Source organism: Rhinatrema bivittatum, chromosome 9, assembly GCF_901001135.1.
Source record: "Rhinatrema bivittatum chromosome 9, aRhiBiv1.1, whole genome shotgun sequence".
In the NCBI taxonomy this organism is placed as follows: Eukaryota; Metazoa; Chordata; class Amphibia; order Gymnophiona; family Rhinatrematidae; genus Rhinatrema; species Rhinatrema bivittatum.
Genome location: NC_042623.1, coordinates 98,646,967 through 98,669,356, shown reverse-complemented (window position 1 = coordinate 98,669,356; position 22,390 = coordinate 98,646,967). Strand labels below are relative to the sequence as shown.

The following is a 22,390-nucleotide window of genomic DNA, read 5'->3' as shown; positions in this document are numbered from 1 at the left end:
ATACAGAAAGAATTTAGTACAAGCAAAGGTGTACAAAGTCTGTTTAAAATCTGCTCAGAGATCTTAACATGTGCATCAGCTTATAAAGGGTCTGGGGTCTGCTATTATCAGTCATCTGCATAATCCACACCCATTACCTTTAATAACCAATCAATATATGTTTTAACATGTGTACTTTAGCTTGTTCTTACTTATAGGCCACAGGCCTCTTCTTATCAGTTAGAATAACAAACTTAGTTCCATCCTTCCAGGAATGATGTCATCTGTGCTGGATGATTCTCTGGCAAGTTCAGTGATCAGTGCTTCATAGTGCTATAACTACATATGTGCAGGATATATGCAGTGCACTATTCTACACACCTCACTGCCTTTGCCAAAGCTAAATTGGTAAAAGAAATCCAACTGGGTCATGTCCATCACCCATTCAGATCCAGGCCTTTCCCCAACATGATGTTGACCCCAATTGCTGTCATTTCAAAACAGGAACTCAGGAAATTTAGATTGATACATAACCTATCATATCCCGAAGGGTCCTTGGAGGGCACGCACAGCCCAGCAGAAGAATGCACAGTTCATTATGCCTCCTTTGATAATGCTTTTGAATTGCTTAGGGGTTGTGGCTGTGGCACCCTGATGGCTAAGGCAGGCATTGGGTCTGCCTTTCACCTGCTGTCAGTTCACCCTGACTGCTATCCCCTTTAGGGGTTTAACTTTAAGGGTTATTATTATATTGACAAGTGCATGTCAACAGGATGTTTCATTTCATGCGCCTATTTTGAACTGCTCGGTACATTCCTTCATTGGTAGTCACACAGCAGGCATCAGGAACCCAGAACCAGGAATATGCAGAGGCAAAGCACTATTCTGTTGGAGTCAACCTATTGTCAAGTCACTGGAGGGGTCTCTGTGTCAGCCATTTATAGGGCTGAGATGATGATGTCATCAGTGGGCACCTCCAAGTTCTTCCTGCCACTAGATATGCAAAAAGAGGCTGTCTTCTCTAATTTCATATCCAAAGTGAATGACTGCACAGTTGCAAGTGAACTCCCAGTCCAATGAATTTCACGGCAAGATGGACTACAAGAATAGATGTGAGGCTTACCCTAGTGCAGAGGCACTAGGGTAAGCCTCACATCTGAAACTGAAACTTGGGCAATGGTTCTCAAACCTCTTCTGGGCAACCCCCATCCAGTCAGGTTTTCAGGATATCCACAATGAATATGCATGAGATAAAATTTGGATACTATGGAGGCACTGTAGCAAATTTAACTCATGAAAACCTGACTGGATGGGGGTCCCCCAGGATAACTCATGAAAACCTGACTGGATGGGGGTCCCCCAGGATAACTCATGAAAACCTGACTGGATGGGGGTCCCCCAGGATAGGTTTGAGAAACATTGCCCTAGTGCAAGGTTCTGCACACTTCCACAAATACTGAACTTTCCCAGGTAAACAAAACTTTATAAAAGAGGAGTATTACACATCAGCCAGAAGTGATCCACCCAACTTCTCTGGGTTTTCAAAGATTAAGAAACCAGTATGCTCAGAACTGAACACTACACAAAAACAAAGGAAAAAAGCAGTGATTAATTCAATGTCCTTGGCTAGAAAGACTGCTGCTATAATTAGTCCAAGATTTATTGCTAGCAATTTGCTACTTTCTCTGAGGAAGTCAGGTTTACACAGAACAAAATTATTCTATAAAATATTACTCTGCCAATGCCAGTGCCCCCAGAGGGCAAATGGTGAATCTAAATTTTGATATCATAAAATAATAAAAGCATATGAGTGTTTTTGTGCAAATGAGAAACAGCAGAATAAAATACTCCTTATTGATCATGTTTTAATTTTCTGGGAATTTTTGTGTTATAGCCAATATACTGTAGTTAGTTGTTAATCTTAGCTAAAATACTACACCTATTGAATAATTCTGTTAAGGAAAGACAGACAAAAATAAAGGAGACAAAGTTAACAACTTATCAATCTTAAATTACTTACTCTTAAGAAAAATGGGAATTTTTTCCCATAGAATCCAACTCTGAAAAATTCAGGTTCTAAGCGCTGTTGGTCCATAATTTTATCATAGAGTGAGGCCTCCATCATCTGAAATCAACAAAAAAACACAATCAGAATATTTACCACTTCCAACTTTATCTAAAACTCTAAAGAAGCCTTCCAACTAGTTATGTTTCTATAAAAAATTGTTAGCAAGCACAAGAGTCATGCAACTCTCAGTATTAATAGCAGCTGCACACCAAATCTGTTGATACTATGCTCATAGTTTATCCCAGAGAGACCAGAAAAATCCTCTAAGCAATTTGCAATAATTATTTTTATTGCCAGGGCTTCAGCCCAGTAGTTGGGAAAGATGCATACCAAGATAGGGCAGAACAAGAAAATCTAACTAACAGATTTTATAATTTCATACAGTATATACTGTACCTGGTTTCCATATTTTCAATTTAAGTATTATGTACCATTATGGGAGGAATTTTGTAAAATAATGCATACAAAAATTTGACAACTATATGCATAAATTACACCAATTTTCAAAGCAGACTTACACACAGTCTACTTTGAAAATTATCCTACCAAATCTACCAGCAATTACATCTGCTAAAACATCCACACAAATTTTTTTTGTGAAAATTTTAATGCACACACTTCAAAATCTAAACTCATGCGCTTAAATTCAAACCCCTTTCCCAACTCTGCCCCCAGGAACGCCTATGCCCAATCCAGGGAAACTAACTTGTGGACATGACATACGTGCATAAGTTTACCTGCACACTGGCGATTTTTTTAAAGGTAATTTCTGTCCATAAAACATTGTTTTACCCATGGAAGTCCCTTTGAAAGTTACCCTTCTTGTGTATTTTTCAGTAGTTATGTTCCTGTTATTTTCAAGCCCAAGTTCTGTTATTCTGCCAAGCCCACTGAAAGACTCTGAAGTTAATTCAACTTAAATCATCAACTTCACTCTGCCTATACCTTTGAAAGACTATCCAGCGACTCAGCTTACAACTTTCCATATTTACCCAAATGGGTCAGTTTCATACCTCTGATTCACTGTAAGAGATTACAACACTGAATAATTATTGGATGATTTCTCAACACCTAGGCTTTTATGATTATTTTGTCTCTACAAAGCACTTCATTCCTTTGGCTCAATATCTAAACACCTGGAGGTAGATTTACAAAAACGGCGCGTTCGTGTACTTTTGTTGGCGCTCCAGGCGCAAACAAAAGTACGCGGGATTTTAGTAGATACGCGCGTAGCCGCTAAAATCCGGGATCAGCGCGCGCAAGGCTATCGATTCCGTATAGCCGGCGCGCGCTGAGCCGCGCAGCCTACCTCCGTTCCCTCCGAGGCCGCTCCGAAATCGGAGCGGCCTCGGAGGGAACTTTCTTTTGCCCTCCCCTCACCTTCCCCTCCCTTCCCCTACCTAACCCACCCGCCCGGCCCTGTCTAAACCCCCCCTTACCTTTGTCGGGGGATTTACGCCTCCCGGAGGGAGACGTAAATCCCCGCGTGCCAGCGGGCCGCTAGCGTGCCGGGCCATAACCACGCCCCCGGGCCCGCCCCCGAAACGCTACGTCCCGCCCCGAAAACGCCACGCGGATCGGGCCCGCCCCCTCAACATGCCCCCGACACGCCCCCCTCGGAAAACCCCGGGACTTACGCGAGTCCCGGGGTCTGCGCGCGCCGGTAGGCCTATTGAACATAGGCGCACCGGCGCGCAGGGCCCTGCTCGCGTAAATCCGGGCGGATTTACGCGAGCAGGGCTCTTAAAATCCACCCCCTGTAGTCCAATACAAACTTAGTATGTGGCCATGTATCTGGAAAAGGTTGACTAGGCCTCTTCTAATGAATAAACTACAGATGCAAAGCTGCATGTTAGCTGCATATAAGTTATCAGTTGGGCCAGAAATGAATGGTTCAAATATGCTTCTATTTCAGTAGAAGGGAAGTAGGAGACAAAAGCTATATTCAGTATGCTGCACACATCACTATATTGTAGTTTTTTTTGACAGTTCACATTTTATTTCAACCACTCCTATCAGTATAAATGGAAGCAAAGCAGCACTTTTATTATACTTTTTAAGTAATTTATTTCAATCATAAAAAAAGACCTGATGAGTCACAGGGCTCTGCTTCACATAAATGAACAGCAGTGAGAGCCTGTTCAAAGCCGAGGTGATGGGTATGCAAACCAAGAAGAGCACACCTTTGAAATCATTCAGTTGAAAAGTATGCTGATTTAAGTTTATTAAAAAAAAAAAAAAAAAAGGTCAAGCTTTTGCAGATGGATTTGGCATTTATGATCCACCCATGCACTGTGTGGGTCTGAATCTCTCTAGTTGACAAGAAAGGCAAATATAGGCTTTTTTGTTGGTGGGGAAGAACTGATACCTTCAGATTTTCATCTACTTTGACACTAACTCATAAAAAAAACCACATTCCTAATCTTAGATTTATATGTAGATCATAGAAAAATATGTGTTCTTACATTTAAATTTCATAGTCATTAAATAAAACTTCTTAACAAAGAGTTCTAATGGATTGCAGTATATATAATTACATTACCCTCATCTTGCTGAGATTTCTGTAGTCATAGTAGCTCTCATACTGTTCTGCAAGTTTCCTACACAGGATGATTCCATTCTCCCAACACTGTGGCAAACAAATTTTAAAAAAGTAAGCAGACAAAAGAATCCAACTGGAGTGTTTTATTTTTAAAGGTGAACTCAAATGCATTATAAATAAATGTTCCATTGCTGCTATAACTGAATAGAAGTCAAATGGTGACTACTAAATTATAATTTCTTTCATAATGACTTTTCTTTCTTTCTCCATAGAAGCAACAAAGACAAAAAATACATCTGTTTGATTGCAGTTTATTATTGTAGGCAAAACAAATGAGCTACAAGTTTAAAAATTCTTTGCTGAGTTATGGTACATACTCCAAGATCATTTCCATCTAACCTGTCAATATAACATCTATTATAGAAGCAAAATGTCTTCATGGATAAAATGCTCTTCTTTTTTATTCATAAAAGTGATTTCTCAAATTAATCATCAAACAAATGCTAGTCAGTGCCTGGTAGAAGCATTTTTCAAGCTAAATATGGTGACGTAGACAATTTTTTGCAGTCCTTTTGTCAGCCAAAGAAGAAATGCCTAAGGGTTGAAGTCAGCAGACGTTTGTTTGAAAAGTTTAATCTATCTTATTTATGATGGGTACTTGAAAGCTGTATTTCCTTTTGAATTGATAATAAGTGGGGAAGGTTGATGTCATCAATATGAAATATGTGGTACTATTGGAAAAGCCATTTGTTGGCCACCAGTGACACTAAGGTGGCATTACTAGAAAGGGGAGATACTAGAATTTATTATAATTAACATTCTTGTTCAGCATATGAAATACTAATTTATATTTGAAATGATGAAAGGTATATCTTTGCATCAGTGCTTAGGTATGCAATATATTACTTATTCATTCTTATTAGCTAAAAGGCAAGGGATTGAATACTAATACATCTTATAATATAAAACTTATAATTATATAAAACTTATATATAATTATATAAAAATTATATAAAACTTATAATTATAAAACTAATACACAGAGAATAGAATACAAAACCCTTACTATCATTCATAACGCATTACACAATACGGACAACTCCTCAATCAGTAAAATGCTCCATCTACACAAACCTCAACGGAACACCAGAGCTGCCAGCAAACTACTACTTGACGTACCCGCATACCCCATGGCGAAGCTTACGAATACCAGAAACAGAGCTCTCTCCATCGCGGGGCCAAACCTATGGAATGCCACACTACCTCAGCTCAATCAGTGAAAGCAAATCATTCAAAAAAGAACTGAAAACATGGATCTTCAGCCAGACTTTCAGAGATGGCATAGGCTAATTACACTCGTGATGACATAGGCTAACTCCACTAATCCCTACCTTTCATTTCCTTTTGATATCATCCTCTTTCTCAGTCTTTACCCCCATCTCTACCTCATGCCTCCCACCCCCTTCTCCTCCCTGCCTCCTTCATCCCTCCCCCCCCCTCCAACCCTCTACTCTCAGACCCTACATTTAGACTACCCGAGCTTACACCCTCCACCGACACCACCCCCCTTCCCCCTGGTCCTCCCTCCTACTTCCCCCCCTCTCCTCTGCTATCTTCCCAGCCCCCAGGAACCTGTTAGCAGTTTACGCTAGACATAACCCCGCTGTACACATGTATCCCCAATTATATCAATAACTGTTTTATTATAATCCGTTATAAATATTAGATGTTTCCTACCTAACCTATATATGAACCTGCATTGCCCCGAGCCCCTAGTTCTTAACTACCTTCATTGTTTCACCTTCTCTCCCTTTAAATGATTTCAGTTATAACTTGTTACAACCTGTTCCACGACCTGTTCTATGCATAAATTTTTGTTATATGACATGTTCTATGTATAATTGTTTGTTCCAATGTAAACCGGGGTGAAGGCTTTCGCTAAACCTCGGTATATAAAAGCTCCAAATAAATAAATAAATAAATAAATAAAATAAATCTTTTAAATTAAATCTAAAAGATGGGTGATTCTGTTTAGAGACAGAGAGAGATATATATAAGGATGAATTTAGGTGGGAATTTTTTATTTGATTGAAGCAAATCAAACTGAGGTATAGGATGGGATTAGTGGTTTTCTGTTGTAACTTACAAAAATTTCCTTAATTTTCCTATGCTAATAAATTATTCTTTTATTATAATGATATATGCTTCTGTTTCTTATAGAGTATAAAAGTCTAAATGTTTATTTTCAAAAAGATTTACATGTGTAAAAGTAGTATATATTATAGCAATTTTCAAAATTCTATTTATACATATAAATCCTTTTGAAAATGACCTCCATTGTGTATTTAATTCCATTATGGGTTTTTTTTCTGCTCCAGCTCTCCTCCCCATACCTGGACATGCCCATTTTAAATCACACAGCTGAAAGGTGATTTATATGGCCCCTACTATCGGTGGGGTTTACACAAAACTAAGTGAAATGTTGGATTTTAATCAAGTAAAGTTCTAATGTCAGAACTTAATTCTAATTCACTTGTCACCACAATACCAAAACAAAGTGATATCATAAGGCTTAGACAAAAATAAATCACAAAGCTGTCACAAACTGTATTTATAGCATGCATAATTCTGTATTTGTCCCATATTTAAGTTTGTGCAAAATTTCTGCAGTTCCCATCACTATACAAACTGTACAACTCCTTCCTCACATAAATATGCAGCAAATTATTGAGCCTGTGCAATTCTGAAATAGCATAAAACTCATCCATGGAATAAATATAGCACAAGGCAAAAAACTGTGCATGCCAAAAGATGGGCAAACACTGAAGGACTTCTGTCCAATCTGAGTTTCTATCTTGTAAAGTCAGAGCCTACAGATTTACAGCCAAAGAAGTATCCAAGGCTGACTTTGTCTTAATACAATTTTTTTCCAGTTAAGTATCTATTAGATCTAGAACACACTGAAATGTAACATTAAAAAATGATAGCACTTCAAAGTAAGAAATATGTCTCTGTCTCCTGGTAATACAGTTTTCAGTTCAAATCTATCCCTGAAACAAGAAGCTAAGTAACATCATCATTAGGTATGCCATGACAATGCATCAAAATGGTTTGTAAACTGGTTCAGAAAAATTAAGCATCATAATTTGATAGCATCAAGTGGCCTTGTATCAAAATTCATCAATGCACAGTGAATGCATAAATAAGTACTAACAGAGAAAATAGTGTTAATAGTGCTTAAGGATAACATACTTTCATTTGAGACAGTTGAACATGTTTTAAACTGTGCGGAAAAGGTATTTGACACTGTACTTTGCCCTGTACTTTATAATGCAGCAAGATACTTGACAGAATCATTTACAGTAGACCCATCTTGTGTTACTGCCTGACCAAGATGATCTACGCCAAAGGATTTTGACAAGATGCGTATGAGCTGTAGCAGCCACAATGATCCCTTTTTCATAGGTTCATATGGTTCACATTTGTAGAATGGATGGATATAGTCTCAAAAGTTCAAATATATCTGCACCTTTGTAGAATTCTTATATTAGTCCAATAAAAAGGTATCACAATATCAATATCATCTACTTAGAAATGTAAAATATAAAGAAATATCTACATCCAATAAAATGGAACTGAGAAGCCTAGTAATTTTTCATTATATTTGGAGCTTCATATGGGTTTGAAAGAAACCATAAAACAAGTAAAAATTCACAATATCAGGACATTTATCATAACAAAGTTTATAATATGTGTGTTTGTGCTAACTTATAAACTGCTAAGGCCACAAATGTCGAACCTGCAGCCTGAAAATTACACTTGAAGACGTCTCATGTGACCTTTGAGCCAAATGGCTATTAGGGCTGTGGTATGGCCAAGTTCTAGCTCAGGAAGTAACTGCTCCTTGTGGAAAGGACTATCTAAATACCAAACAACACAAACAGACGCTGGTGGGAACCTAAAAATGTCCCAAATGATAAATTTTTTTTATATATATGTATATGTATAGAAGGTAAAGACCTCATATAATACTGTGCAGAGTACCCAAATATGCACTCACATTTCCACGTGGTAAATTCCACAGCACAATTTATGTTGGCATATCATTTTTGCCATCCAACATTTATAATCATTGGTCCAAACCCTCAATTTTTTTAATCTTTTTTGTGAACAAGCAATCTTTCTTAAATTTTTTTGTTTACGTGCTTTAACGTTATAAAAACAAATAGCACTTATCAAATCAAGGAAAGCTGGATTGTAGCCAATGCGATATTGCAAACATGTAGCACAGCGAGCTGCCCGACACGGCTCGTGTTTCGTCAGCTGCTTCCTCAGGGGCTCTCGATGTGTAGAAATGTTTATTTTCGTAAGATTTTTCTCCAAATTGGCTTGTAGCAACACGCACAGCGTTTCCTCAGAGTAACCCTTGCGGAAAGGAGCCATTCATCAACAGTTGGAAAAAGAGGCAGTACCGACCATGACTTCAATGCAAAAGGAACAGGTGCTAATGGACTTGGCTCCCGCAACAGGAGAGAAAGGTAGAAGCAGGCTAATAAATTGTAATAGAAGAGAAAGAACTGTGTTTGACCCTCCATGGGGAGAAGCAACAGTATCAGGACTAACTTTGCATTGAGATGAGAAATTAGATCTAACTCCACATAAACAGAAGAGGAGGATAAGGGAAGGTGCTGGGCATAGGAAAAAGAAAATTATTCCTTACCTGCTAATTTTCATTGCTGTAGTACCAAGTATCAGTCCAGACAGTGGGTTATCTCCCCCTTCCAGTAGATGGAGTCAATTAGAACTTTGAAGGATGCTTCCTTATAAGGTAGTACACCCTCTACTAATCCTCTGTATGGAGTATATCAAAGCAAAGAGGAAAATCAAGATGGATCAAGAACAATAGAATTAAGTAACAAATAACAGTGTGCAAAAGGCACAAAACAGTGTCAAACAACAAACTTGCAGAATGAACCATTAACCAGCCAAAGGAAAAAAAAAGGCACTGAAGAACAATTTGAGCAGAGAGGCAATCCCAAACCCAATAAAACAGTCAGGGAGAACCACCTTGGGCAGAAAAGCAGGCACAGTGCGCAAGGAAACTCCCGAATCCATAAAACAAAGGTAGGGCTCTCTGCACGAGAGTGCTTGAAGCTCCGAGATTCTGCGGGCAGAACAGATAGCTACCAGGAAAACAGTCTTGAGAGCGATATCCCTGAGGGTCGCGGAATGCATGGGTTCAAAGGGTGGACCAACCAAGATTCGGAGAACGAGGCATGGGGAACCCCGACAGAGCCGCGAGGGAACCAGCTGTTCTTAACGCGAGAAACAGGCAAGGTTTAAAGCTGCGGGAAGCGGGAAAAACCTCCGCTTCAGCCTGTTCTTCCTCACGCTCACCAGGTTCGTGGCTGTAAGAAATGTGTAATAGCCTCTGCTTCAGTCCTGCTCTCTCTCTATCCCTCAGCGACCCACAGATAGAGGCACAGAGGAATAACGCCTCTTGTGCCGGCTGCCCCGAAGAAAACGGCATCTCAGGGGCAGCAGGTCGGACAGCAGCCACAGGGGGAGAGGTTGGCACCACAGACTTGCACCCCGGAGAGAGGAAGAGAGGAAATAACCTGTCAAAAGGAAATAAAAACAAACTTACCCTGACAACAGAGATGGGAAGGGTGGGAGAGCTGCAAATAGTACTTTCTGCAAGCAATAGAATGCTCCCACTAAAACAGGAGCGGAGGCTACAGGAAAGCTCTCCAAATAATTCTCTCAGAAAATTCAAAATTCAAAGATTTTTTTTTTAATTAGACTTGATCCATCCAAAAGAAAGGAAAGCTGAGGAAAATAGAGAAAATTCCTAAAATAGCTTTCTAGTCATCTCAGTGGGGAACGAAAGCCACCACTGTCATCTGCTGGAGTCAAGAGAATACGAGGATTAGTAGAGGGCGCACTACCTTATAAGGAAGCATCCTTCAAAGTTCTAATTGACTCCATCTGCTGGAAGGGGGAGATAACCCACTGTCTGGACTGATCCTGGTACATACAGGGAAGGATAAGTTTAGGGAGGTTGGGCTGGTAGAAAGGTGATTGAGGGGAGAGATAAGAGCAAATAAAATAGAAAGAAGAAGAAGAGAAGAGTCAGAAGATAGAATGAAAGCAAAGAAGCAGTATGGCAATGAAAAAAACGTTTTGGTTCACCTATCTATGAAATGTTCTGCTTTGTAATACAAGTGGGAGTGAGTTGTTTGTGTAGCTCCCAAAAAAAAAGAAATTTATGCTTTGCCAATAAAAAGTTGAACACTTCTGCCTTAAGCATTTCACATTCAGAGATGATGAACAGAGAAATATATGTTAACAAATCAGTTGACGGTGACACTTTTTACTGATCCTAATACATTTGTGATTAGCTTTCAGGATCTATGCTTCATTCATCAGGTCAATGAAGAATGAGATACAGATGATTCTGCCCACAGTTCATTCTGCAGTCAGCAGGTAGAGAGCATAGCTCTCAAAACCTGGTCACAAATGTATTAATATATGCTAGCAACAGCATTCATAGCTCATTCTACATTGATTTGATGAAAGGTGAAAATGGGATCAGGTGGAAATGGTGTGGTGTATATCCATCTTGAAATGACCACAGACGTAGGACCTGAAAAGCACACTGTTGGTTTACATTGTTTGAATGTCGATCTTTGGGTGATCCCATTTGCACCTGAGTTGCTCCGAGGAAGAGAAACAAAATACGATTTGTGTCAGGCATTGGTGGCCAACAGTAGAAAAGTATCAGCCCCCGGAGTGGCAAAAGCAAGCTTTAAAAGATAAGTGCTTTGGTCAAAGTTTTGGGTTGGGAGTGCATTTAAAAATATATATATTCAAACAGAATGTGCATCACAAGCATGGTGAGACTTGATGAATATTATGAGCTGTGTTTAACGCTTAAGCAGCTTTAAAGGGCTCTGCAACCCTTAAACATCTTTTAAGCGAATGTATTGAGCTCTTTTATATGATGCTTTCAACCACTGAATCGTGTGAACAAGCGTCTAATGTCTAACATTGCATTTGGATGCGATTTTTACCACCACAGTGATATTAGGTTTTTTGTGGGGGGGGGGGGAGTGTTTCATTCTATTATGTGAGGCAACTTTGTACACCTCACTATGGGGTATCTTGGTCAACTGTATGCTTTAAGAAACATTTTTTGTATGTTAATTGTATTCTTATAAATATGTACTGCTTAACTCCATTTACTACTCTACTTACTTTTCCCCTGTCGAAATTCTGAATGATAGTCACATGAAGGTATTCTTTTCGTTGCCATTCTGTTTGCATTGGATAATTCAGAAATTCTCTCAGAGGGCGATCAGACCATTCAAGCAATTCATCATAAAGTAAGAGGGTATAGGCAGCCTCTGTTAGACAAGATGGACAGGAATAAAATACAATTTTAAAAAATGGATAAATTGTTAAGTAACCAAAGATTATACATAATATCTTTAAGAATATTCTACATAACTGTAAAAAAATATATTGATATTTGTGTTGCACTGTCTAGTTATACTTTATTTTGATTTGACAGACACACTAAGGGGGGTCATTTATCAAAGTGCTATATGGCATTTTCGCATGCGTTAAGGCGTTTTTGCATACAAAAAATGCCTTTAACGCATGCGAAAGTACCATAACGTTTGGTGCGATACAAATGAGAAAAAGGGGGAGATATTGGGGTGGGAATTTTGGCCAAGTGGGCTGGGCTCACAGTTTTGCGAAGCCGTATCACATGGCTTTAACTACACCTTTTTCATTTGCATAAAGCCATGCGACAGGGCTTTATTGCGGTTGCACACGCTGTTTTAAGCTCCTGGAGAGCCAGCCAATCTATCAGGGCCCTCCTAGGGAGAGAGAGAGAGGGGGGGGGGGGGGGGAGAGGGAGGGAGAGAGAGAGAAAGAGAGAGATATGAGCCATAATGCCCTCATGCTAGATTGGAATTTATATCTCTATGGGAGGCCCACCTAGTAACTTGAAGTGAAGTGTATGTATTAGTGTAGCGGTTAGGGGCCACTTTGATATTCAAAGTGAGACATACGAACAGAACAGTGCTCTCTTGTGAAGATTTGATGACCTTCGGAATGAGGAAACTCACCCAAAGAAGAGATTTGTGCAATGTTCTCTCAACCTAGCTTAATGGACTCTCTACCTGGGTAACATCAAGCTAGGTTGAGAGAACACTGCACAAATCTCATCTTTGGGTGAATTTCCTCACTCCGAAGGTCATCAAATCTTCACAAGAGAGCACTGTTCTGTTTGTACGTCTCACTTTGAATGTCAAAGTTACTAGGTGGGCCTCCCATAGAGATATAAATACCTATCTAGCGTGAAGGCATTATAGCTAGTCTCAGTCTCTCTCTCTCAACATGGCCCCCCCAGTGGCTGTATGTAGGAAATACAACAGTTCTGGCACTTATTGCAAAAAAGTTATTGCAATAAGATAGTGCTTCGCATAGGTATTAGCGCAAATTGCGATAAACTACCTATTACCATAAAACACACCCCTTTTTCTATCGCATGCAATATTTATTGTATTTTGATAAATCCAGGCCTAAGATGGTAATTTTCAGAGTAGCGTGCGGGCGCACATATGCACATGTTTGCAATCTCACACCCAGGGACACAGCTATTTTATGACATACGCGTGTATGTTACAAAATAGCCTGATTGCATGCACGTGTGCTCAATTTTAAGTGGATGTGTGCTTGTGCACACAAATCCCACTTCTACTGCATAAGTAGGTCAATTTTAAAAGATTCACTCACTGATGTCATTGCCTATTTAACCAGTCCATTCCCAGTTTGCCTAGTTAAGAGATAGGACTGCCAAACCTCCTAATTTAATAGCCCTCCTTCCATCCTGTTAGCTCTGACCTTAAAACCCCCTTGACCTGTTTAGGTTTTTTTTGCTTTATGGCATAGACACCATCCATAGCAGAATAGAAGTTACACAGCAGGGGAGCCCAGAGCATGCCTGTCCGCATGGGGCAGATTTTAAAAGATTTACGCACATAGAGGGGTTATGCGCGCCAGGCCTATTTTCAAAAGGCCCAGCGATGCGCGTAAAGTGCCGGGATGCGTGTAAGTCCCGGGGCTTGCAAAAATGGGCAGGACGGGGTGGGGTGGGGGCATGGCCAGAGGCCTCCGCATGGCCGCTGTGCTGGGGGATTGCGAGCCGGCAGTTGGCAGGCGTAACTTGTGAGATAAAGGTAAGGGATTTTTTTTTATTTTTGGGCTAAGATTTCAGAGCAGCCTCAGAGGGAACGGGAAAAGCTGTACATTTGTGTGGTCTCCCAGAGGGCTTGGCGCGCAGATGGTGCACTAGTGGACGCACATCGGCCCAATATATTCGTGTATCCTCTAATTGATGCGCACATTGGGCTTTTAAAATTCACCTGTTATCTTGTTGAGCTTGACTTAACTTAATTTAATCATTACATTTTAATGCACGAGCTCGATTGTGTCCAATCTCCATATATGGTAACCGGCTCACTCTTATGACTTAAGCATGGGAAAATAGTCAATGATGCCTGAAATGGAGCTCAGGGCTTATGGAAGGACATTAATAGATTATTACTTGTGATCTGTGGAGCCAACATTTGTAGGGATCAACTACTTCTAATTCAATATGGTTTTTCTCTGGGATCCTGCCTGGTACTTGTGAGCTGGCTTGGCCACTGTTGGAAACAAGATACTGGGCTTGATGGACTTTTGGTGTGACCCAGTATGGCAAGTCTTATGTTCCAAGTCGTGTTACCAAATAAGAGAGGTTGGGTGCCAACAAATGTGTCTGACTGTTACAGCAGAACTGGAATTCAGCAAAAATATTTTATACAATTAACTGAAGGGGGAAGGTATAATTGACCCTTTTATGTTTTTATAAAAAGGGTATGTGGTTTGTCAATTAAACAAACAATTCCAGAAGATTTTATGTGACCTAGGACTGTGTTCCAGGAAGCACCACTCACCTAGTAAAATTCAGAATGAGATTAATATTCAAAGCCATTTAGATGGATAACTCACAAATTTTCCATCTAACTCCATGTTATTCATTTAAATGTTTAGTTTTGAACACTGACCTCCATATGGGCAATGTTTCTTGATCACCTTTCTAAATCAAGATATTTCTGCCCATCCCCAGATCAAATTTGTACACATTACCTCAAGGATAGCAAAACAAATTGTGCGTTCACTAATGCCAAACAGTTTCTGATTCTTTCTCAAACGAGCTCTGTGCCATTCTCTTTCTTTCCTAAGATACATGTGTTCCTACTACCGTAAGGACATCTGTTCACAATGGATGAATATCTCCACTGTACAATCTTTCAGCTTAGGTATGGAAGAACTATGAGGGCAATTTTCAAAAAGCATTCACATTTTGGCTTCCTAAATTTAGGAAATTTTCAGCCAGACTTAGGTTCTTAAGTTTGCATGCCTAGATTTAGGCCTGCTATTCATTTCCTTGATTGATTAGGCACCTAGCATTGAAAATTAGCAATATAACCCTGTCCCTAGTCCTGCACACATTTTGTCTTCCTACATTTATGGGCCTTGTGAAATTAGGTACTTAAATTTAGCTGCTCAGCATGGTTCAGTTTCAAATGGGCTGATTTAGTAGCCTAACTCCCAAAGTTAGAAAGTCAAACCCTTAGAAAACTGACCCCTTTGCTATTAAAAGTAGAGAACAAACTGCAGGCAAAAGGAATTAAAGAAGACTTTATGCTATAACCCATTTGTGCGTATAACGTGTGAAAGACACCAAAATCCTCAAACTCAGATGGTAACTTTCAAACTGGCGCACGGATGCACATGTGTCAACCTGCAACCAGGGCCACGGTTATTTTATAACAAGCCTGCATATATGTGTGCATGTTATAAAATAGCCTGGCCACACGCACATGTGCTCCAAATTTTAAGTGGGTGCACAAATCCCACTTCTACTGTATAAATTGGGGGATTTTAAAAGAGGCGCGCTCCCACACCATTCCCAGTTACCAGTTTGTCTACCAGTTCACCCAGTTAACTGATAGATCCTCCAACTCCCCCCAGTTACCACAGACCCTTTAAACCCCTCAGAAATGGCTCCATCCTTTTATTTATTTAAACTTACACATCAACAAAAGCAGAAGTAAAGTGATGCGACAGGGACCTAGGTGCACAGCAGGGTGCATATTTATAAACATGTCTTTGCCAGGCCCCAAAACGCCCATACACATACACATCCCACCTCTTTTTGGAAACTTTGGAGATGTGCATGCTGCGGCATTTATGTGCCTATATGGGTGCTTTTAAAAATATGGTCAGTGCACATAAACCCGACTTCTTCGCACATACCCTAACTGATGTGCATGCCTGGCTTTTAAAATTCACCTTTTGGAGAATATAATTCTACTTCAAAGCAAGTGAAAGATTTGGAATGATAGATTCTGCATTAACATTTGGAAGCACTGAATACAATGAGTGACTAGTACCAATGTTCCCTCAAAGTTTTGAAGGACTTCGTGTGCAAACATTTTCTTTGTGCAACTTTTTATAAACCACGTTCAAATTTGTGCACTTTCAGCCAGGCCCCGATTTAGGCATAGGCAACATAGCCAATTGCCTAGGGTGCCAGATTTTGAAGACACCATATATTCAGGCCACAGAGAAGCCGCCTTCTGCTGGCTATAGTGTCATGAACCAGCACAGCTTCAAAAGGGCACCCATCATCGTTGCACTGCCTATGGGCACCACAATCTTAAATCTGTCCCTGCTATGAGCCAATATAATGTATACAATATCGGTTTTTCTTGTGCGCACTACGTTTTGCTGTATGCGTGGGGTTCCACGACCTGTGTGCGCACATACAGCTTATAGAGAACAGTAATTAATATTATAGTTAATCAAATGTCTTCATCAGAAAATAGTGTTAATTGGAAGTACCTGTGAAGTTTTGTGCTTTCAGGTGCAGGTCATAGAGTTTATGAATGTAACGTATGTACATCTCTTCTTTGTTCAGTTCTGTTTTGTAAAAGTTCTGGAAGAATAATAATAAAATCAGATTTAGAGAAAAACAATATGCTATTTATAAAGTAGCCCTCTGCACGAATACTAGACACAGACATGAAGTTTTTATTTCCAGAAGATTATGTGAGGTCCTCAGAAACATTAACCTTCTGAGAGAAGCATGCATGGATGTTTCCTTCTTGCAACGACTTCATTTGTACATAAGTTGGAAATGGCTCTGATGGTTCAGCTTGCTAACAATCTCTGCTGGTTGCTCGTTGCATTTACTATCACATTTAGTCAATGCTTTTATAAGTCCAAAGAGTTTACAATAACAAATGCCCAGATTAAGCTAAATAATGTAGAAACTTGTGAGGCTGTGGTGTCAAGGAAAGTAACAAACAGAAGTAAAGGACATAAGCAAGCAGAGAAGAGAAGATGAATTTAGGTTGGAGAGAAGGTGAGATCATATAGAAAGGATAAGGGAAAATGAGATAGTAAGATGACTAGAAATTATTAAATCAGTTCCTTGATTTTCAATAAACTATCTGAATAAATACAGCTGGAATGATATCAAGCATCCTTAAGCAGTTAATATTCTATTCAATAATAATTTTCTGAATCCAAACAGACAGATTATGAGGTCCATACTGAGTAAACTGGGGCATGGAAAACTCTACCAGATATTCTACATAACATACTCAGGTAAATGTTCTACTGAATGTACCTGGGTAACTTTAGGATAGCATTTTCTTTGACCACATTTACTCACACCGATTTATTTGGTTACTGCTGAATATTGGCGATAGCTGGATAAATTTTAACACGCCCCTGGAATGCCCTCGGTAAGGTAGGAAATTTAAAACTCAAAATTTATACAGATAGCTCAAAACATTACCCAGTAAAACTCGTTGAAAACCGATCTCACATTCTATTTATGAGGGAATGATCATTATTTGGATTTATCTCTCTCACAATTCAAGTGTGCCCACTAATGCAGTACTATTAAATAGATAGCCCTTTCTATTTTGATTTTCATTAAATTCCCAATTAGATATTGATGTTTAAAATTTTTTAAAATTACTTCTATGAATCTATGAAAATGGGGGATATGTTATGCTAGCAGTCATCAGCACTTCATGTGACCATCGGACATTTGTATGGTATGATTAAAGCATAAATAACTGAAAAATGTATCCGATGAAAAAGATTTTTAAAACTAGAAAAACTGCATTAATAAATTTCCTCATCTTTTAGGTCAGAAACTATAAAAGCAAAATAGTGGTCCAAAGAAACGAAGTGCTGGTGATAAGTGAGGACTTGCTGGGAAGAAGCACTTCCCTCTTTAGACAAAAAATGTCTTGGAGGGTTAAAAGTATTACTGGCTGTTTATATTATTTGTTAGTTTTACGGTAAGTATTTGTTTACTAGGGATGTGAATCGTTTTTTGACGATTTAAAATATCGTCCGATATATTTTAAATCGTCAAAAATCGTTAGGGCCACGGATACAATACCAATTCCCCCGATTTATCGTCAAAAAATCGTAAATCGGGGGAAGGGGGAGGGCAGGAAAACTGGCACACTAGATCGCGGAAATCTCGCGAGGGTGCCGGACCTCGCTGAACGACCTCCTGCAGTCGATCTCCTGCCGGCGCCATTTTCCGTACGGACAATGGCGCCGGCCATATGCGTATGCCCGGCGCCATTTTCCGTACGGAAAACGATTTGCGGCAGGAAATCGCTCCTTGACCCCCGCTGGACCCCCAGGAACTTTTGGCCAGCTTGGGGGGGCCTCCTGACCCCCACAAGACTTGCCAAAAGTCCAGCGGGGGTCCGGAATGACCTCTTGCGTCGAATTGTTTTCGTCTATGGCCGCCGCCATTTTGCGGCGGCCATTTTGAAAAATGGCGCCAGCTGAAGACCTCACGATCTAGTGTGCCGGTTTTCGTGCTCTCCCCCTTCCCCCGATTTAGCCACGGACCGCCGCTACGGAGGACTCCCAGGTAATTTAATGCATTTGGGGGGGGGGTTCGGGAGGGTGGGGGATTTAATTTAAAGGGTCGGGGGTGGGTTTTAGGGGGTTTTAGTGTGCCGCTGGACCACCAGGTAATTTAAGGCATTTGGGGGGGGTTCGGGAGGGGGGGATTTAATTTAAAGGGTCGGGGGTGGGTTTTAGGGGGTTTTAGTGTGCCGGCTCACGATTTTAACGATTATGACGATACTTTACACACACAAACGGCAACAATACGATTCCCTCCCCCTCCCAGCCGAAATCGATCGTTAAGACGATCGAGGACACGATTCACATCTCTATTGTTTACCAGTGTAAGAATAGTGAGTTTGCAAAGGTCACTTACTTGATCTGAGAGTAAGGGCTCCTGGGCAACTAGTTACTAGTTTGATTCCCACCCTTCCCATCTCCCACCACCCCAGTCTCATTTTTTGATATACAGATATCAACCCCAATAGGAGGAGAGTCCTCAAAATAAGTCACATTTTCAGGATATCTGCCATGAATATGCATGAGATAGATTTGCATATAATGGAAACAGAACATGCAAATCTATCTCATGCATATTCGTTATGGGTCGAGAAGCACTGACCTGGTTATCAAATTTAAAAACCATAGATTTTAAAAGACAGATGATAAATAATTTTAAAAACCATATTCACATTGAATTGAGACATACCTACTCCTTAATCAGTCTTTAAGATTTTATCAACAATAAATTAAGATGCAGAAAGAATCCCAGCAGTGAGATGGGTGCTATCTAGTTTTTGACAGAGTGCCACGTGTATGATTATCTACCTGTTGGTGAGAGGCTGTATTTGTGCAAAAGTACAAAGTGCTCCCGGCAATCTGAGAACGAATCTGATCTCTGGAGGCCAGAGTGGCAAACCTGGAGATGCTGAGGCTGACAGAGAGGTAATATAGAGAAGACCTTCAGGGACATAGTAGAATGGTCCTATTTCCAGTCAAGCAGCCAATGTGCTACTTTGGATAAGCAAGGTCACCTGGCAGGAGACTATTATCTCTGTGTGGCAGGAATGATCCTGAAGTTAGGACCTGCCCTCCAGGTGATGCTTTATCTTCTTGCACTGAAAATATGTCTCCAGGGGTCCATGCCCAGGAGGGAAGGGCTAGGATAGCTGTTGTAGTGGGCGATTTGATCATTAGGAAAGTAGATAGCTGAGTGGCTGGAGGGCATGAGGATTGCTTGGTAACTTGCCTGCCTGGTGCGAAGGTAACACACCTCACGCACCACCTAGTTACCATTTTACAGAGTAGGCAGTCATGTTACATGTGGGTACCAATGACATAGGAAGGTGCAGGAAGGAGATTCTGGAGGCTAAATTTAAGTTCTTAGGTAGGAAATTGAAATCCAGAACTTCCAGCATTGCATGCTCAGAAATGTTCCCCATTCTCTGTGCAGGACCTCAGAGTCAGGCTGAGATCCAAAGTCTCAATGCATGGATGAGACAATGGTGCAGGGAAGAGGGTTTTAGGTTTATTAGGAACTGGGGAATATTCTGGGAACAGGGGAGTCTGTTCTGATGGGATGGGCTCCACCTTAACCAGAATGGCGCTAACTTTTTAAAAAGAGTTAGAGCAGCTTTTAAACTAGAACAAGCTGACAGTCACTCAGTAGCACATGGTGTGGAGGGAGATATCTTCAAAGGGTACTTGCAAGCTAAATAAGTTATAATGTTCCGATAGAGAGGTGGCTGAAAAAATCCAGATGATTTAAACACAGAGCATGCAGATAAAAATGACTCCAAATTGCCTGCATCATCTGTTAATAAGCAGGTTGAGAGTACATACAAAAATAGAAATTCAAATTAAACTACTTTAAAATATCTGTATGCAAATGCCAGAAGTCTGAAAAATAAGACTGGAGAGTTAGCATGTATGGTGCTAAAGGAAGATAAAGGGTCTGTTTTCTGCAGTCAGCATTTATGCTACAAAGGATGCTTTTTGAATTCTCGAACATTTTAAGATAAGTACTGTCTTATACGATATGCATTGTTTTACATGCAACAAAAAATGAAAACAATTTCTGTTGAGACCTATGATTAAAAAAATTAGCTTTTTTTTATATACTGCAGTGACACACTTCGTTTGGCAGGTTGTACCACAATGTTTAGGTATATCATTAGCCCTATTAGATGAAGGTCTCTTTATCATAATTATTATTACAACTTTTGGTACTCAATTTGTGGGTGATTCCTCTTTAATTGTACATTTTGATGTTATACTGTCTTCTCGAGGTTTTGTTTGCTAAAAGAAGATAGAATAGGCATTTCCAAAATCTGGTGGGAGGAGGATAACCAATGGGACACTGTTACCAGGGTACAAATTATATTGATAGGACAGGGAAGATAAAGTTGGTGGAGGAGTGGCATACATGTTAAGCATGGCATAGAGTCAAAAAGGATACAATTTTTACAGGAAATAAACTGGAATCCTTATGGATAGAAATTCCAAGGGAAAAAGGGAATAGCATAGTATTTATTTATTATACTTATATTCCACTAAATCCAGTTCCCGACTGGATATCTTACCCACCCACCTGACCAGGATGAGGATTTAGATTGCAAAATGCTAACAGAGTTTAGACTGGCTAGGAAAATTGGCAACAGAATAATAAAGAAGCCAACCACCATCCCAGCTAAAGGAGGAAGGCCACAACAATGGAGGTCCTCCGCTTACAGAGAGGGGTAGAGAGGCTAGTGGAAGGGCTGCTGAGCTCAATTTAAGCCAGAACAGTCCTCTCACCAGCCTCTCCTTTCAGCGTTTGCTTTTTTATGGTATGGGGCAGTTTCTCTGCTTCTCTCTACCATGCTGCAAGTTCCTTTCTTGAGTGAGGTCTTTGATGGCCTCAAGATCTTCTCCCTTATACTGTGGGCAGTCTCCGGTAGCATTGGCCACGTTGCTCGCTTGAGCAACGCTAGCATCTACAGGCCAGTCGGGCCTGGGCCTTTTTGTCAGCACAGTGGCAGATAGACCCCATGGTGCACATTGTCTGTGAGTGCCGGCCTAGCAGCGCTGAAAAGGCAGGCTTTGTTTTAACGGTGGGGAAGGGGAGCTCGATTGACCTTTGTTTGCTCTGGTCCTCGGCTATGTAGGTCCCTGTCTCCTGCAGCAGCTATCAGCCACGAGGGAGGATGTCACCTGAGGCCGAGTGCATGGTATCATGTCTGGCATGTGGGACCCTCTCCTTCGGTGCTCAGCTGTTGGGAATATTTGAGGCTTGTGGCTGTTTTTGAATTTATAAAAAGAAAAAAAATGATCCCATGCTTCCAACTTGAGCCACGGCAGGATGGTGGCTGTTTGAGCCAAGGAAATTAAAAAAAAATGCAATAGTGTCAGAGGGATATAGAGCAGTGACCATTGACCTTGCTCCCCCCGTATCAGTCAATTTTTGCTGGTAGGCTTTATCCTCTTTGATTTTTATTCTTTCTTGGGTCCTCTATTTGAATGGCAGTGTCCATCTGGGAATGGGCAAAAAAAATAAAAATGGTGTCAACATCTATGGCTGGCTGGCTGGCAGCCATTTTCATCATGGCCAGGTATTGTATCTTGAGGCGCCATGCCTGGAAGGTCATATAGAATATTCACTCAGAGCAGGCTAGCCAGCCATTTTGTTCCTAGGGACAGGGACAGGATCAAGTGCTTTTACTTGATCCTGTCCCTATCTTTTGTATCTCCATTTTGGCTGTTGCTTGTACATATTGGGAATGGACCGGGGGCTTATAACATGTTCCCTCAAA

At 40.4% G+C, this 22,390-nt stretch overlaps 1 protein-coding gene across 5 annotated transcripts in view; it reads right to left on the bottom strand.

Annotated features, from left to right (window-relative positions):
* DOCK4 (dedicator of cytokinesis 4) overlaps window positions 1-22,390 on the bottom strand; it is a 939,215-nt gene that overhangs the window by 134,064 nt on the left and 782,761 nt on the right. For all 5 annotated transcript variants that reach the window (XM_029615608.1, XM_029615609.1, XM_029615610.1 and 2 more), the window contains exons 35-38: window positions 16,554-16,647; window positions 11,847-11,995; window positions 4,590-4,676; window positions 2,000-2,104 (exon numbers count right to left, since the gene is read on the bottom strand). In XM_029615608.1, the coding sequence (XP_029471468.1) occupies window positions 2,000-2,104; window positions 4,590-4,676; window positions 11,847-11,995; window positions 16,554-16,647 (435 nt within the window). The remainder of the gene's footprint in view (window positions 1-1,999; window positions 2,105-4,589; window positions 4,677-11,846; window positions 11,996-16,553; window positions 16,648-22,390) is intronic.